General features: G+C 49.4%; 1 protein-coding gene across 2 annotated transcripts; it reads left to right on the top strand.

Annotated features, from left to right (window-relative positions):
* The first annotated feature begins 8373 nt into the window (after nt 1-8373).
* TMEM200C (transmembrane protein 200C) lies at nt 8374-15701 on the top strand. Of its 2 annotated transcripts, none has more exons than XM_029232754.1 (2): nt 8374-8883; nt 12565-15701. In XM_029232754.1, the coding sequence occupies exon 2, from the start codon at nt 12662-12664 to the stop codon at nt 14516-14518; it is 1857 nt and encodes a 618-aa protein (XP_029088587.1). In that variant the 5' UTR covers nt 8374-8883; nt 12565-12661; the 3' UTR covers nt 14519-15701. The 2 variants fall into 2 exon arrangements, with proteins under 2 accessions (XP_029088587.1, XP_029088578.1); XM_029232745.1 differs by lacking the exon at nt 8374-8883 and adding an exon at nt 9346-9697.
* Nucleotides 15702-18831: the final 3130 nt, after the last annotated feature.

Here is an 18831-nt window from a genome sequence, read left to right as displayed (position 1 = left end):
ATCAAAAGCCAGAAGTTATAAGTAATTGGGAGGCATTGGAAGGCAATCTGTGACACAGCTGCCCTTCAGTGAGCTGAATATATTAAACTCTTATATGATTTGCTGTAAGTATTCAGAGCACTACAGACCTTTGTGTCGCCAAACCCTAATCCTGGGAGGAAGTGGCTTTGGAGAATAATAAAAACCAGAAATATTTTGAAGCATTATCTCTGCTTTTTCTGCATATCATTTTCCAGTATACCATACCAATATTTCAGCTCTGTAAAAAGCTGTGTAATCACTTTACTTCACCTGTCAAGGAATCATGTTGGCATCTTTCTCGCTAGAAAATTAATACTTGTGATGCTTTTCTGATGTCATGATACTTCTGTCTTCTTCAGTATAAAGAAGCCAGCTGAGACTGTTTTCAGTAAGATTTTAAAGAAATTCGAAACTAAATTTAGTGTGGTAAAATGTGTGTGCTTTTCCCCTTCAGAAAAAAATTAATATTACTTCGAGCCCACATTAATCATGTAACTTTTTTTGTGGTTCTGATGAGAGTTCTTCATTGGGTAAAAACACTCTATCAGGGCTGATTTATTGGTTTTATGTATTAGACATCTATGTGCTTTGTGATGGTCGTATGGGGCAGGCAGTTTTCTCTTTTGCTCTGACTATTTATACTCTAAAAGGATTTAAATATATTACAGTTGTTACAATGGGGTCATCTGAAAGGGGTGTGTACTAAAAAATGAATTGGGTGGCACCCCCTTCAAATGTAAAATTAATTCCTCCTTGTGGTTGTTTGGCTTCTAACAATCTTAAGCCCCAAACATTAAGATTCTGTAGTTACATGTTCAGTAGGTCAGCAGCGGGGATTCCAAAACAGGGTGAGGTCACGTGAGGCGCACCGCCTGGATTCCTGAACAGTGGAGCAAAGCATGGGACTCACATGATGGTCGCAATGGCCCCGGGCGTGAGGCTGAGGAAACCCAGGCCTACTTCAAAACACAATTACTCTCAAAATATCTGACATATTTTCCAAGTGTAGATACATTTTAATTTTATCTTAATCCTTTTGAATAAAAGTATATAGGCTTTATAATATCAGCTTTTCTCCAGACATAACATGCATAACTTTTTCCCACTCTTTGTTTTAGAAAGGAAGCAATAACCTGTTTCCAATATGAACTCAAGTTAGTCTGGCGAGGACTCCTTTCACAGTGATACTTAAGTGGAAACGCTCCTTTTTATTTGTCAATACTCTGTCCTTGGACAGGTATAAAGGTCTCCTCAGTCACCCTAGTCAATCAATCTAATTTCACAAGTCCATAGTCACATACACAAAAAATATATAATTTTGTACTGTTCCAAACATAGGACTAGAACAGTATCTGGCTCCCACACAAGTAGTTGTTCAGTAACTATTTTTTCAGGGAGGGGTAGCGGGGCAGGCGCCACAGATGTGCTCCTTTGAAGGGAATTAAGCTGGAAACTAGAGAACAGCACAGAAGTGAAAGGGATCCGGACCCTGCCTTCTGGGACAACAAATAGGAGAGAAATGTATGAAAATGCCATTTACTTCCATCAGAGAGAAAATGAAGAAATTGATCCCAAGCTTTACAAGTGCAATTAAAGCCATTTCCAGACCCATCTATGGAGGAAGTGACCATCTTGGCGAAGCTTAGTAACCAAAGGCAAAGGAAAAGCACACTTCAGGATTTATAAACAAACAAACAAAAAAAACCCACAATGACTGCAGGAGTATCAAAGATTAGAAGATAAGGAGGTGAGAGCGGCAGTCACTGCCCCCTGCCTGGCTGGGACTCACTGGGAACCGCAAAGCACCCTGGGGAACGCTTCCCTGTCTTTGGATCCGACCCAAGCTTCATAAGGAGCTTCTGCCCTCCACTGCATCTCCAGCACCCAATGCACGATGAGCCCCCTGTAAGGATTCACCACCATCATCACAACCACTAATACCTGAATAAGGCTGCACAGGCCTCCACACCTGTACCCCAAGCAACGCCTACAGTGGCAGCTCCAAAATTTCTATATAGAATAGGATTAACGATACGATGGCGGGAGGAGCATTTCCGTAGCAAGTACTCAGTTTTTACTTCCCTATATTCACTTAGGGGTGCTTCTTGGGGTGGCGGTGATGATGGGGGCCCGGAGGGCCTCTTCCCCACACCCGATTCTCCGCGCTGCTCTTGGCCATCTCACTTCTTCCCCACAACCACCTTGAGAGGGAGGGGTCAGGCAATAAGACACTCAGGCATCTCACCACCCATCTCATACCCAACTAGAAGGGGCAGAGCTACTTCAGTGTAAATGGTCTGAATCCAAAGAGTAATCCCAGAGTAGAGTAAACCTGATCTTTCAGAAAGCTGGATTCAGACCTCACCTCGGCCAAACCTGTTTCCTAGAATGACGCATACACCTGCGAAAGCCACCAAGTTTTAATTTCCTCTTCCATTTGAGCTAAAAAACATGCTGCTGCCCTGTGTAAGAAACACACATTGGGGACTTCCCTGGTGGTGCAGTGGTTAAGAATCCGCCTGCCAACGCAGGGGACACGGATTCGAGCCCTGGTCCGGGAAGATCCCACATGCCGCGGAGCAACTAAGGCCGTGCGCCACCACTACTGAGCCTGCGCTCTAGAGCCCGCGAGCCACAACTACTGAGCCCATGCGCCTAGAGCCCGTGCTCCGCAACAAGAGCTGCAATGAGAAGCCCATGCACCACAAGGAAGAGTAGCCCCCGCTCGCCGCTAGAGAAAGCCCCCGCACAGCAACAAAGACCCAAGGCAGCCCAAAATAAATAAATTAATTAAATAAATGTATTTAAAAAAAAGAAACATATATTTGGCCACAGATGTTATGTACTTCCGGGTGCACTACTTGAAACAGAGTTAAAAGCAAAATTCTCTTTCTCTCACACACGGATGCACACAAAGATGGGGATGAGGTGAACTCTGTCCCCTCATCCCTCAAATGAGAGGACTGGGCTAGAGCAGTGGTTCTCAGAGTCTAACGTGCACACAAATCATCTGGGCATCTCGCTAAAATGCAGATTCTGATTCAGCAGGTTTGGGATGGAGCCCAAGATGCAGCGTTTCTAACGAGCTCCCAGGTGATGCTGATGCCTTTGGTCCATGGACCACACAAGGAGAAGCAAGAGACTAGAGCATCTGAAGGTTCCTTCCTGTTCTAAGCATCTTAACATCTCCGTCGATGGCGTGCTTGGCCCCTACTCCCTGGGCCCCTTACACCTATCAGAAAGGTGATGTTCAGGTCATTATGCTCACAAGCCCAGTTCTACACCTTCCCTCCACTGGCCCAAATCTACCCCAGGTCAAGGGTGGGATCCTTATCCACGAGGTATTCCTTAACTGGTTTTTTTCTCCCCAGTGATCATTTTCTTCTGACGTCCTCCAGCACTTAGAGATTTTGCCCTCTTGCCTCGCATTGGTCACTGGTTATTTTTTGATGAATCTAACTAAATTATAGGCTAATAGGGCCATGTCCCCTAATCTCTTCTTTCTCCAGGAATACTCTCACATGGTCGGCTCCTTTTCAGCCTTCAGTTCTCAGTGCAAACCCCACTCCTTGGCGAGGCCCTCCCTGAACACCGATAGAAGTTATTCTCTCTCGATGAACCCTCTGACCAGTCACAGCACCCTCTTTTAATTTCTTCGTAACACTCATCAAGGTTTGAAATTTCCTCGCTTGTTTACTTACTTGTTTATTACCTGCCTCCCCCCCACCCCAGAGAGGGACTTTGTTTACACTGTTCACCACTCTACCCACCGGTGCCTAGAATGGTAACTATAACATAGTAGGTTATTTGTTGAGTGAATAAACACAAGAATCAAAGAGCTGGGCACACAAGAGGCCCTAAGAAAATGCTTGTGGGATGAGTCAGAGACCTGTCACGCAAGCAATAATCTTGGAATCTTATGTTTCTTTACTTTTGAAAACGAGTTCCTTCTCTGTGCTTCTCCTTTCCTGCTGGGTACTCACAGCAGCTCACATCACAATTAATTTTGAAAGGAGCTTGGACATGTGAGTTTTTATTAGTTCTCAGTAGGACAAGTCTTCTACCTGTAGAGCTTGTGGATTACAAGAAATAACGGGAGCAGTGTCAGTGTGGACATTCAGGATATGTTTTGGGAACATAGGGCACATTTAGCTGGGGGTTTCTTTTTTTTTTTTTTTTTTTTTTTGCGATACGCGGGCCTCTCACTGTTGTGGCCTCGCCCGTTGCGGAGCACAGGCTCCGGACGCGCAGGCTCAGCGGCCATGGCTCACGGGCCCAGCCGCTCCGCGGCATGTGGGATCTTCCCAGACGGGGGCACGAACCCGTGTCCCCTGCGTCGGCAGGCGGACTCTCAACCACTGCGCCACCAGGGAAGCCCAAGCTGTGGGTTTCTTCTTGACTGTTCCATTGATGGAGCCCTGCCTGCAAAGCCCTTTCCAAGCTCGGCTTTGATCAGCTTTCAGGCCTGCCAACACACCCTGGTTTCTCACTTTAGACCTCAATTAATCCAGCTTTGACGGTGTACCTGGAAAATGGCGGAAAATGGCAGAAAATGCAGGCCATAGGGGGAAACTGAATGTACAAAAATGAACCTACTTATTAGAGAAAACAACCACTGGTCGGTCCCTAGAGCCTGGTGATTTGCAAAATTAAGAACGAATGCTGCTGAAGGCAGCCGCGAAGGCAGTCTTTGCCACATGCCATTTGTCTGGAACGGAGGTAAAGGCCCCCGTACGATGTGCTCTACGGAAGCCTCTTTAGACGTTTCATCATTTCCTTCCCTTTGTGGTGTAAGCATTGGGGCTCGAACACTGACAACCTTCAGCAACACAAGAAACAGGCTGGATCGTGACCTTGACACAGCATGAGTTTACCCTTAGTTTGCAAACAGAAGTTCTTGAGAGTGATGCTGAGTTGCTTCTCTCAGAGGTTCCTTTGTGGGACTCCGGGGAATAAAGGCAGAGGCAAGCGCCAGTCCTTCTAGCACAGCAGTGTCCGTGGGGAAGGGCTAGAAACACGAACCACGTAACCTCTGTGAGAAACCAAAGCTTTCCCATCCTTGGGCTTCTATTGCTCCACCCAGGCTCTGCTGGGTGATTTCCTTCTTGCCTATTCTGTTCCAAAAGAAATCTAATGGGGCTTTAATCCACTGTTGCATTTCCTGTTTTCTGTTTTAGCAGGCTCTTTTGTCCTTTGCATGTGCCATGAAAAAAGTGTGAGGCTACCAAGGTATGTAATGGTGGGGATAAAGATCAAAGACTGTGCCCGCTGAAATCTGAATTTCAGCTAAACAACACATAGCTTTTGAGCGTATGTTCCATGTGAGATGTTATTTGCTAAATCTATTGCTTGGTGTATTGTTTCCTTTGGTCGTGTTTTTGTTTGTCCTATTGTCTTTTATCGGCAGGGGTATGAAGAGGGAACAAGAAGAGAGGAGGAGGGCTTCCCTGGTGGCGCAGTGGTTGAGAGTCCGCCTGCCGATGCAGGGGACACGGGTTCGTGCCCCGGTCCGGGAAGATCACACATGCCGCGGAGCAGCTGGGCCCGTGAGCCATGCCGCTGAGCCTGCACATCCGGAGCCTGTGCTCCTCAACGGGAGAGGCCACAATGCTGAGAGGCTTGCGTATCGCAAAAAAAAAAAAAAAAAAAAAGGAGTAGTGAGACATTTGGTGTCCCGTGTTCAACCTCGAGATAGTGGTTTCCTTCCTCTGCTGTAGAGATGCCAGAAAAAGGCTTTAGAGTCCTTTCTGTGAAGTCCTCAACCTCCAGTCTGAAGACTGTCCTCTTGGTTGTGTTTCTGCAAACTCCTAATTTGCTTCTAGACTGACATGAGTTTGAAATCTGGGTTCTCCAGCAAACTGAAATGAAAGGGCCCTTGTAATTGCAAAATGAGTCAGGTAGCAATGGGGAAAATGTTTCCACTCCCCCAGAGAGTGGGCTTCTTGAATGGCACTGGGCCATCGCCACGTGGGCCACAAGGGCAGGTGTCGTGCAATCACCACAGCTGATCCTGTAACTCCACTTCAGAGTGATTAAGTGCAGGGACCTCCCATGTAGATGCTGGCAAATGTGAACACAACGGGAGAGTGAGGGTAACAAGCTGGGAGAAGATGTGCAGGCGAACGAGGATGATGGCTAAATGTAATGAGTGTTTACCACGCGCTAAGCGTTAGTGAACATGAACTAACCTTGTTTAATCCTCACAGTAATGCTATCAGGTGTGTGTCATGATCCCCGTAACAGATGAGGAAACCGAGGCAGAGATTACATCATTTACTTATCTGATTAAATTACATCGTTAGTTTGTGGAGGATACAAACTGGTTCCAGAATATACGGCCCTAAACTACCTCTGTTTCTGCAGCCTGAACAATCTGTGCGATGAGGGCGTGGGGAGAGGTAGGAATCACTGAGCGCTGACACAAGCAAAGCCTCTCCCACTGCACGTTTCTGGAGACCAAGGGGGGCCTGAGTGGGCCTACGGCAGGCCAGCCACCATGGTGTCTCCCCTGAGCGGCCCTAGGAGCACAGGCAAGCAAGCCGCCAGCCCAGGGTGATGAAGTGATCAGGGTCAGTAAATGGATTGTGAATTACTTATGAAACAGAATACATTACATAAGGGTTGTTTTTAAGAAAGAGCAGATGAAAGATTTCAGGTCAGAGTTTAATACAACTAAACTAAGCTCATCTTTTCCCTCTTCTTTTTTCCCAAGGCCTTCGTTACTGTCCTGCTACCACATGTTCTGAATGTTGGGCTGAGCCCCGAGTTCTTGAGACACCGGTGAATTATTATGATTAGGTAGCCTTGGCCCTTCAGTTTCCAGCAGGGCGAAAGGGAGTGTCCCACAATCTCAGAAATCATCCCAACTGAACGGCCAGTGTAATTAGAAAGAAAGTAACTCCAGAAGGGCCAAGAGCATCATTATTCCTTTCAAAATAACTACATAACTTGGAAACCCGTGGGTATATATGTTGATATATTATTACAGAGGTGATAAAGGACTCCACTGGAAACAGATGTGATCTGATTTCCTCTGATACCCTGAGCTGAAAACAAAATTACCGAAGGTGATAACACTCAGGTGAAATGAAACAGTTCAAAGTTCCAAAGAACTTAGTTTGGAAGGAAGCCTTTGAATAATAAACCATAAATTTTATTGCAGTCACCAACATAAGAAAAATATGTCCCAAGGCCTGTTTGTCTAGAAAAGGATGCTTTTCTTTTCTCCTCAAATCCCTCAAATGAGTTTTAACTGTGCAAATGAGGGCTATAATTTATGTAGAAATTTGAAACTATTAACGGCTTAATCCACCTCAGACTGTACTGAAGTTCTGCAGCATGATTCCTGTTTACACAGCTCAGCAAACAGAGGCCCACGAGGATAGGAGTTGTCCCCCGTGGCCCCTGGCAGCTAGCTGTGTAATGAGATCTTAGATCCAATCTTTGTGCAAAACACCAGTTTATTACTGGGATTCAAGAAGTCTAGATGCTCAGAGCCAAAAAAAAAAACAAACCCAAAAACCTTTTCAAATCACTATTAGACCAAGTGATTTCTTCTTTGCAGTGATTTCTCTAAAAGGAAACACTCCAATGTGGGATTGAAAACTTCCCCTTGGTTATGGCTTGTTTTCTAGCATTCTGAATCTGAGCAGGAACAGACAGGTAGAAGGTGGTGGGCTCTGAACACCCTGATCATCATCCAGCTTCATTATTTGCTTGGAAAGGGGGACAGAGGCCACCTTCCAAACAAGCAGGTGCAGGAGGTTTCCTCTGAGGAAACATTTCTCCTCCACCCCCTCCTGTCTCCCCACCATCTCCATCCCCATATCATCACATTTCTCTCTTTAAGCCCGTGAATGTTTGGTCCTTATTGTTCTTTTTGCAGAGTGCAAGCTCTAGCTTTAAACACAAGAGAATGCTGTGCACCTTGAGGAACAATCTTGTAACTGGAACTGTGGGCGGCAAAGCCCACCTGGGTGGGAACCGTGGACCCTTAAACAGCCAGCCAAACTCAGAATATACAACAGCGCCCCCAGCCAAATATTTCTGTCTGGATCGCGAAGTTCAGACAGCACCTGCTCTTCTGTTGCTTTCTTCTTGAACCTCGGCTGCCCCATTTCAACAGATAATTTAAAACTTTCTTACTTTCTTCTCAATTCTCCACGGGGAAATTCCACTTCGAAATTCTTTTTTCCCTGTCATTTTTACTTTACAGTTGAGAGGGCAGGGACGAGCTAGGAAACAGGATTTCTCTCTCCCTCTCGCTTTTTAAAAATGACGTAGGGAGTTTGGACGGCCTCCCTACCCCCACCTCCCCTCTGATTCTAACCCTGATTCCTGGAGAATGACAGTTTTCCTTTCCATGTTTGCTGATGACCGCGCGGGTCGGAGCAGGAGGGGCTGCCCAGCGAGAGCCCCGGGGCCGATTCTAATCTCCGATGGGCCCCAGCTGCCCGCGTCCGGGGGAGCGGCCGAGGTCCCGGGGAGGCCGGCCACAAAGCCCGGCTGGGCTGGAGCGCGAGGACAGCGGACCGCGGTTGCCACGAGCCCCGCGGGGCGCGCAGCTTGGCGGGGGCGGCTCCGCTCGGCCGGGCCCGAGTTCGCTGGGGGACAACTTACTGTGTTCGCTCTGGGTCCACACTGCCAACTCCCAAGTGGGAGGGGGGAAACAGCAAAAGCTGTGTCGCGTCCGAGAGTACAGGCAACAAAAGAGGAGAGAGAGGGGAGGCGGGGAGGAAGGGAGGCAGGGAGACGGGAGCGCTACCCCGTGCTCCCCGAGAGCGCCCCTCGGATGCTGATGGGGAGCCCCTCCCGGAGCGGCGGCCCTTTCTCTGGGCCCCCTCCGGCCCGCTGCTCAGACAGGTTAGTTGGGAGAAAAAGAACAAACCTCCCAGCCAGGGCAGGCAGCGGTCTCGGGGCGCCCCGGGGGATGGGAGGGCCGAAGCCGAGGCGCCCGGCGCCCTGCCCTCCCCGCGCGCGCCCCCGGCCCGGGCCCCCTCCTCCGCCTCCCCTCGCGCCTCCCAGTCCTCGGGGAAGCGGTTCTTCCGAAGGGACGCGCGCCCGCGGGAGAGGAAGTGGTGGGAGCGGGGGGAGGCCGGCGGGGGGGCGGCGGCGGGGAGCCGGGGAGGAGGCGGGGGACGGGGGGCGGGTGCGCCCCAGAGCTGCCGAGTCGGGCCGGGTACCGACTGCCATCCTGCAGCAATTTCCCTGTGTCATGGCTCCGGTCTCTTAGCAACAGCCGCGGGTCCGGCCGCCCCGAGCCGAGCGAGCCGCCGCCGCCGCCGCCGCCGCCGCGGGCTCAACTCCACCCGGCGGAGCCCGGCGCGCCGCAGCCACACAAAGAGGCGCCGGGCCGGCCGGGAGCGCCGCGGGAGGGCACGGCGAGGGACCGGGGCGGCGGCGGCGGGGAGAGCGGCTCCAGGCAGGATGCAGGATGCGGAGGACCTGACACTTCTTGGAAACTCTTGGAAATGGCTCCCGCCCCGGCACCGTAGGGGGCTGCGCATCCCGGGCGGGCGCTCGCCCCTGCTGCGCTGCTGAGCCGCGCTCGGATGGAGGGCCCCGAGGCGCTGTCCCTGCGCTCCGCCGTCGGCTCGGGCTGAAAAAGTTTCTCCATGGTTCCTTTGTGTAGCCCGAGCGCCCGTTCTCTGGCTGCGAGCTGCCCCAGTCTTCCCGGGTAAGTGAGCGATATTGTTTGCTTACAGTGCTGCCATTTTGAGCAATTCTGTCTGTCCCCGGCCCCCGAGCGGCCCCTCCCCAGCCCTCCTGCCCGAGCCCGGGTCACCCGGGCGGGTGTTCGGGAGAGTAATTTTCCTGGGCGGGCTACACGGCATGCGCTGCCCAGATAAAAGCGAGTTCCGGATTGCCCTCACTTCGCTTCTGCCTGTTTTCTTTCCAGAGGCGGACTCCCAGCTGCTGCACTCATGTGACTCCAACATACATAAGCAGACCTAATAAGAAGGGCAAGGGGCTCGCTGCCCTGCCAGTGAGGGACCGGGGGTCGAGAACCTGGGTCGAGTCCCGGGCAGGGCAGGGCGCTCCCAGTCCTGTGGGCTCTGAGCCTCAGACACCGAGTGGGGCTTAATCCATCATGAGCCGAGAACTTGAATGTCTCTCTTGGAAGCGGTCGTATTTTTAGACATCCCTCCTTTGCTTCCCCATCCTCCATTCCTTAACCACCCAAAGACCAGCACTAGGCAGTAAATTGCTAGGGCAGCCAAGCTCGAATGATAAGTTTGTTTTCCTTCGTTCTGTATGAAGAAAACCTCAAAGGTGGGTTTTCCGTGCCATCTGACCTTTATCAGTATTTCCCGTCAGATGGAAATACATAATAAAGGAGTTCAGGCTTCAGCAGAGCTGAAGGAATAATAAACTAGGGAGTTAATTACTAGCTGTTAAACTAATTTTAAAGATCTTCTGTAAGCGATTTGTTGAAACCCATTCCAGCCTTCCTTACACTCCACCCAGAGCCAAAGCTGCCTTGCTGAGGTGAAATACAGGTGTGGACCTTCCTCTTCCAAGACGTCCAGCACCCATATCAATGCCCAACAAAATGTTAGCCTTTCTCTCCTCTGGGAGAGCCACCTTGCCAACTGAGTCTGGGTTTGCTTCTAAAATGTCTGGCTTCCTCAATCCTTCTTAAAATCATCACAGGTCTTCAGATTATTACATTAAAGATGCTAGAGTCTAAGCAGCCTTTGTGTTACAACTACGTAATGAATGTGTTCATTTGGGGGTGGGAGGAAGGGATGGACAGTAAGCTACTCTGGTTTTGGGTTTTTTTTTTTTTTTTTTTCAATCTGTACTTACTGGTGCAGCTCCTTAAAAACAAAATTCAAAAGGTTTATAGATGTCTCTCTACTAACCCTCTGTAACCTACCTCATGTTTAACCCCTCTCTAACCCACTTGGCGTTCCTCCTTACTGAAAACCAACCAAGTTCGAGGAGATACTGATTTGCAAACATTAGAAATAGTTGATTACCATTTGATTTTCCACCAGTGGAGGAATGATCCTGCCTGAACTGGTATGATGGAGGTGAATCAAGGGCCAAAGCTCTTCACCCAGGCACCAATTAAAAACAAAATTCTACCGAAGTAATCCCACATTTCCAAAGGGTAATTTATTCTAAAACATTATTTTATAAAGGATATAATTCCCAAAGGCTTGTGAGTGATATCTAAGCCTTTCAATTTCATACAATGCCCTTAATTTTAACATCTCTATTATAGAAGGGAACACAACCAATGGAACAGAAAATGTGTTACTCTGGGGATCCAGTAGGATTGAAATTTTTAGAAGCTGACAGATATCCACAGAGATGCGTCTGTGCATTTACCTACCCAAGCTTTATTATAAACAACTAAACTTCCTATAGGAGAGTCCATTGACCGTTGCTGCCCTCCTTTCCTAAAAATGACCTCATAAGATGAAAACAGCTCTCACTTGGGGAAATGTCATTCTACAAATCATTATTATGTAGACTCCTGTACCTAGTTAACTGCCTCCTCATTTGAATATTTGGATTGTTTAGAATGTGCTGTTGGCACAGTAATAAAGGGTCGGAACGCTATTATGGCAGAGTTTGTTTTTTAGTTTTTGTTTTGTTTTGGTTTTAGATTGGAATTTTCCCATATGAGAAAAAGATCTTTCTCTTGGAGATTCCGGGGGGACTTCTCAAATTCCCTGATAAGATCTAGCACATGGTACCTTTAAGGGAGTTCCTCTGAGGGAGGAGAGGAAGCCAGAAGGAAGAGCGCAGTTACATAACCAGTTACCTAAAACTAAATATTCCACCCCAAGAAGCTGTCCAGATGTTGCAAAAGAGAAATGAGGAAGCGGCTGTGAGAGGGATCAGCCTGCCTCTAGCTGTAAGAACAGTGATGGCTGGGAGACCAGTTGGTGGAGGGATCCATGGTCAGAGCACTGACATAGTTCTCTACTGTTCTCCTAGCCATGAACTCTTTATTAGTTACCTCGGGTAAATAGTCCGTCTGCGAGGATATGACTTTTAATTCCCATCCAGTGAAATGATTTCCTTTTCTCTTTATAAATCAGTAACTTTTGTGACTGTTTTCGGGACTGTGGGCCCCACACTGACAGATCTCTGTGCTCCGTTTAGAGACTTGGAACTCTGGGGCAGCTCCCTTGAGAAAGCCAGGAAAGCCCTCGCCCACTACCGCCGAGTCCCACATTTATTGATAGCTTTTACTAATGGTCAGAACGCCGTTGGCTGTCAGGCAGGAGCGTTTGAAATGAGCACTGCTGGAACAGTACCTACAGAGTGAGTGGAGGATGCGGGGGGAGAAGGAGGTGGACTCTCAAAGTGTTTTATCGTCTCTGATCAATTATTGCAACAGCGCTTCTCTTCCCTAATCCATTTCCCGCACCCCCTGGTCTCTACCTAGGGCACTCCCGTTAGCGGGTAGTGGCCCTGGGACGAGGGACACGCACGTGGTGGGACCCGGGAGCGAGACCATGGCAGCCCGTGGGATGTTGCTGCAGCCAAGCCTACACCCTCTGACTGTCTTCCTCTGCTTTGCAGTGGGAGGAGGTGGCGGAGCAGCTAGTGGGCAGCTGGTGCCCCCGTCCCAGCACAGGCCTCCGCCCCAGGGGCTAGCCCCGCACTGCACCCGTTCGCCATGATCGCCACCGGCGGCCTGCTGAGGATTTCCGCCAGAAAGCAGGATCCCCTCCGCCCCCCGAGCCAAGTCCCCAAGCGCAGGCGGAAAGCCAAGAAGAGGCGCAAGAACGACGTGGTGGTGGTGAAAGGCAAGCTGAAGCTGTGCTCCGTCTCTGGGCTCATCGCCCTCTGCGGGATCCTGGTGCTGCTGGTGGGCATAGCCTTGGCGGTGGTGGGCTACTGGCCCAAGGCCAACGGGACCAACAGGGAGGGGGGTAAACAGCTGCCGCCCGCAGGCAGCGGCCACCGCGTCCCCACCATGACCAACAGCAGCAGCAGTGGCAGCAGAAACCGGTCCAGGAAGCACCCGGGGCCTCCGGAGGGTGTCACCGCCAGTTCCGTGGGCGCGCCCAGGAGCACGCCTCCAGCGCGGTCCTCCGCGCCCTCTTCGTCCTCTCCTACGTCCGTGGGCTTCTTCTTCCGCATCTTCTCCAGCTACCTACACTCGGACAAGCTCAAGGTCTTTGGGCCCCTCATCATGGGCATCGGCATCTTCCTATTCATCTGCGCCAACGCAGTGCTCCATGAAAACCGGGACAAGAAGACCAAGATCATCAACCTGCGAGACCTCTACTCCACCGTCATCGACGTGCACAGCCTCCGCGCCAAAGACCTGGCAGCCGCCGCGACTGCGGCAGCCGCCGCCTCCTCCTCGTCCTCCGCCCCCGCCTCGGCGCCTCCAGGGGCCGCGCCGCTCAACGGCTTCCTCAGCTACGTGCAGTCGCGGGGCCTGGAGCTGAAGCCCGGAGGCTGCGGCGGCGCCGGGGACGCCTTCGGGGCGACGGCGATGCTGGGCAGGGGTGCGTGGCCCCACCCAGCGGCGCTGGGCGGGGGAGGGGCCCGGGGCGCCGCGTCCCCCCCAGACCTGGCCTCGTCCCCGCGCCGCCCGCGGGAGCCCCAGGGCATGGCGGAGGCCGTGTACAGCATCTACCGTGAGCGCTCCGGCGTGGCCGGCCGTCGCCGGGCCGCCGCCGCCACCGCGGCCGCTTGCAGCAGCAGCAGCAGCCCAGCGCCCTGCAGTCCCCCCGAGAGCTGGGGGCGCCAGAGCACCGCCAGCTCTCTCGTGGGCTCCTCGCTGAGCGCCTTCGCGCTGCTGCCCCTACCGGGGGACCGCGACGGGGATGGGGACGCAGCGGGCGCGAGCCGCGGCTGGCAGCGGCCGCCCGGGGAGCGCGGCTCCCGGGAGATCCCGCGGGGCGAGCTCGACCTGAGCTTGACCGACCTCCGCGGCCCCCGGGGCGGCGCGCGCTGGGCGCCCCGCGAGCCGGAGGAGCCGGCGGGCGCGGCAGCCGCATGCACCGCCAGGGGGCAGGGCGGCCGCCTGCCCAGGACCGGCAGGTACGCGGCCCTGCGACGCCGCAGCACCAGCGGGCTCCCGGACTACCGGGCGCCCTCGTCCCCCGAGCCCCCGCCCGCCTCGCGCAGCGCGGACGTGGACTCGAGCGTCCCGGCCCCAGCTGCCTCCCCCGAGCCCCCGCTGCGGCGGGAGCGCTCGCCCCACGCCGGGCCGGACTCGCCGAGCTCCCAGTCGGATGACCCGTCCTGCAGCAATAAGGGCTACATCCCGCTGCAGGAGGCCGGCACCTCCCTGGAGTCGGTGGTGGACCCGGTGTCTGGTGAAAGTCCAGACGGTGATGCCGCCACCTCCCCGGGGGCGGAGCAGAGTCCCCCGGAGGGTCCTGGCCAGAAGCCCCCAGCGGGCGAGCCCCACCAGCGGGTGCAGAGGCAGTTTACAAACGAGGAGAAACTCTTCATGATTTCCCGATCTCACGCCCCAGCGGTCGAGGACGGAGAACTGGAAACTACTGGCATTTAGGGAAAGAGGAGGCGAGAAAAGAGTGAGAAAATGGGAGAAACGCCCGCTTGAAGCAGTGAGCTTAACAGTTCCCTCTGTCCTTGGGGATTTATCCGAGGAAATCGTCCACTACCCAAAGAGCTGCAGAATGTTAGCCTTGAATTGCGTTCACGAGATTCCTGTAGATAACTCCAAGCAATTTTTTTTTTTTTAAAAAGTAAACTAGTCTTATATGTCCGATGGTGATTGTTCTATGAAAACCAAATGTATTAAAAGGTCAGCAATCTAGTTCATGGATAAAATTCTCTGAATTTTCTTAGGATCAAAATAATATATTTTTGACAGTAACTGTGCACTTTACTCCAACTTTTTTTTTTGGATCCCTAATTTCCCTAACCTGTACTCTGCCGCTGGTTTTGTCCACAGCTGCTTGTGAACGACAAGCTTTTTGCCTCCTATGCTTTTGCGGAGCATAGAAGGGTCTATCTCAGTTCTCTGAGAACCGATATTACTAAATGAAGTAAAAGCCAAAAGCATGAGTTTGTCGGGAAAGAGCACTTTCCTCGCCCCACCCCACTCTGCTCATCCAGTTGCCCAAAGGCCTCTCTATTTTTGAAAAGGGAATTTACATTTTGCTACTAGGGCGTCTAATGGAGACCAGAGGGGGCCAGCACCTAGATGGACTGTTACATTCCTAAATTTACTCTATCAAGTACACGATACTTTATGGAGTACTATCACACCTGTACTGAAAATAGCATTAACATGAAAAAAATCTTTTTTAATAAAACAAGTTTCCAAACAAACAAACATAATACTCCCTCATTTTGCCTTGGAACTAATACTTCTAACACACATAAAACATTAGGCAGTTGAGCTGGTAAATCTAAGATATTTTGCTATGATACTGCTACTGCGATTCTAGCTCTCTTCCCGCAAAGTGCTCAGCACCATCCTCACTCAATCAAGTTCCATCATATTTTTATCTTTTAAATATAGGGTAGAATTGAACATTTGGGAGTGTGTCTTTCAAAGAGAATGAAACATTAAATAAACAGTAATTTTCTACAGTATTTCTAGTTTACCTCTAAGTATTAATTTACAGAGCATCAGGCTTAATGTTCTGCTCTCATCCTCTTGGAGTTGACCATTTGATTTTTTCTTTTAAGTTCATGATCTTGAATCCGTGGCCTACATAGGCTAGCAGGTGATGTTTTAATAATGTGGTAGACTGTTTGTGCTTGACTTTATTAAAAGTCAATTAGTTAATTTTCAAGACCAGTAGACAAACAGTAATTAATGTACCGTTCTGATGCCCTCTTCCGTGGAGTGTGAGCTGAGCATCTTGGGAACGGTATGGCTTTTTTTCACCTACTCAGTTACAAGTTCTACAGTTACGCACAGCTCAGGCTATCATTGCAGGAAGTTAAAATACTGATTTTCAAGGAAAACCTTGTCAAAGGTATGGTCGTGTCGGCGCCCATGAGTGAAACAGTGGGTCCAGCGGAAAGAGTGCAGATTCATGAGTGAGGCTGGACCCCAGCTTTTGGCATTTGCTAGCTGTATAGCCTTGAACAAGTCACAAATGCTGAGTCTCAGTGATGCCATCTATAAAAGGAGAATTACTAGACAAACCTCATAGAGCTGTGAGAGGTGGGACAAGGGGTCCTGTGGACAGAGCCAGGTTGAGTGCTTGGCTCAGAGGAGTACTCAAAGACGGTGGTTATTAGAATTGTTACCATTATAACAGTGTCTGAATGCATGCTGGAGAAGAATGGGCCTTCCCTCCCCCTTGAGCTCAAGAAATCCCGGGCTCAAATCTGGAATATCCACTTACTATCTGTGTAACCTTAGGCAAATCACTTAATCCCTCTGGGCCCCTGGTGGAAGATATAATCTCTCTGATTGCCTTCAGGTCTGAAAGCTTTACTTAAATTCAGGGTATTTGTTTTGTCCCGGATATAATCGTATCATATTTGTACATACAACTTTGCCAGATGAATATACTACTTCATAAACTACCATTAAGTGTCACATTCTGTGATCAATTTTTGAAGGACCTAATTTCTTCCCAGATTGAATTTGCATTAAGCTAATAACACATTTTAAAGCTGTGGATTAATTTATTTGGCTCTTCCATAGAGCAAAAGTGAGTTTCCTCTAAGAAGGGTGACAGGCGAGTATAATCATACCTCCAGGTAGTGTTAAATTTCAAGTCTCAATTGTTTTATCACACTTACAAAAGTATTTCAAAATTTCCTAGTCTTTCTTCTCCATTACCTTGCATACTGGGTAATTTATATACTGAGAGAGTTTGATGAGTTGTCTAAAAGGGAAAATAGGTTCTAGTCCTCTAAAATGCTATTTCCAGTCCTCAGAAAATATACTATAAAACGTTTAGCAAATAATTAAGCCATTTCCTCTTAGTTTAACTAAGGGGCAGGCAGAATATTTATATCTTACAAACTTTAGAAAATTCAGTCCAACCAATTGACTAGGCTTAACAACGCTGATTGCCTTGTTATATTAATCAGATTAAATAAAAACTTCTAGCTCGTATTGATCTGGACACAGGCCCTCTGAAATTAAGTAACTTCAGCAAACTAATTTAGCTCAGTATCAAGTCACATCTATCTTAACCATTAAGCAATTTAACTGGATTTTTTTTTTTTAAGCTGGAGGTAAAGAATGAGCCCAATTTTCCAAATCTTGGGAGGAGCTGGGCTGCCATCAGACCTCAGAAAGGAATCGTCTGCAGCTATGACCATAGTGATTTGCAATCCTTCCCTTTCATAGGAGCAGAGATCTTCTGCAATAGTAATGTTAAATGTTTACTTACTACTTTCTGTGGGCCAAGTTCTCTTCTGCCCGCTCTGGACATATGATCTCGGTGACTCCTCACTCAATCCTCACTCAGCTCTATCGAGGTAGGATTATTATTATCCCCACTTTACAGAGAGAGACACTGAGATCAGAATGATGGAGTACTCGCCCAGCTTACACAGCTGGTGGATGGTGGAGCCAGGATTTACACAGAGTGTTGAGGATTATCTGTACCCACTGGCACATGCTGAGCTGAAGCTGGCGTTTCTGGAGACCATCGAAATATTTTCTACATTTTTAGCATCCTGCTTGATCCCTTTCCAGAAACCATTCTTGGAGATATCCGGAGGAATCAGAAGGCACAGCCGTTTAAAAGCTGGAGTTTGCACTTAAGCCTTCAGACTGGCATAAATGAGGCTTTTCAATGCGACTTTGCAGGGTTTGTTGAGGACATCTTAAAAGATCACGGAATCAGTCCCCCTCCTTCATAAATGAGGTTGCTAAGAATCAGAAAGATGAAATAATTTGTTCGAAGGCAAACAGCAGGGGCAGGACTAGAACGTTAAAATAATTGCAACAATTGGCACATGCATTGCCTCCACACCCTGGATTTCTATCATACTAGCTGGGTGACCATGGGCAAGCTACTCAATGTCTCTGTGTCTCCATTTCCTTCCTCATACAATGGGATTAATAATGGTACCTACCCTTATAGAACTGGTGCAAAGATCAAATGAATTCACACCTGTGTAGAGTGCTTACAACGACCTTGGCACATAGGAAGTGTTTTTAAAAGCTTTTAAAGTTTTAGTTAAAATAGAATCAACTGCTAAACAGAATAATTTCATATGGCCTTCCTATTTATTAACAGAGTAATGTTAGGTTTGAAGTCTAAAGAGTAAGGCAACACAGCATGGTGGCTGGAAGCCTGACTTGGGGGGTGGGGATTAGAACACTGGACCGGGGTTAAGTGGAGGTAATAAAGAGCATCTAACGCACAGAATTAATTATTAAAGTACATCAACTAATATACTTAAAGAACTCAGAACAACTCCTGGCACAAATAAACCTTCAGTAAATGTTAACTACCATTATTAAAGGCAAAATAGAGAAAGGTAATTTAGTAGGCTAAATTTACTGCTCAGTTTTTAGGGACAACCAATAACTTACTGTACTCAAAAGTCTCTATAATTCAGGCATATGAGAAAGAAGAGAACTTAAGAAGTGAGGACTGAGGCCTCTGCAATGCCCCCAGTAGACCATGGAATGAAGGAGCGCTGGATGTGTGCTCTTCATGGTCTTGGCGCCAGAATGTTATATACAAGCAGTGAATACGCAAACCGGGTAACTTGGCTGTTTCTGGACATGATTATGGAGGCTGGTCACATCAGAAGGGCCAGGCTATCCCCCCTCTCCCCGCGCCCCCATGGTCCCAACCCCTTTCTGTGAGGGGAGCGGGCTGGGAGAAAGGCTGGATGAAGACTTAAAGTGATGAGCAGATGTGTTTGGAT

The sequence above is a fragment of the Monodon monoceros genome, unplaced genomic scaffold, assembly GCF_005190385.1.
Source record: "Monodon monoceros isolate NGI ecotype Baffin Bay Population unplaced genomic scaffold, NGI_Narwhal_1 Super_Scaffold_1, whole genome shotgun sequence".
NCBI lineage: Eukaryota > Metazoa > Chordata > Mammalia > Artiodactyla > Monodontidae > Monodon > Monodon monoceros.
Note: the sequence above shows the minus strand (reverse complement) of the source record. Positions and strands in the feature narration are given on the sequence as shown.

Bases quoted from the DNA above. Each gene is read 5' to 3' on its own strand.
- TMEM200C (XM_029232754.1), top strand. From the start codon at position 12,662: ATGATCGCCACCGGCGGCCTGCTGAGGATTTCCGCCAGAAAGCAGGAT.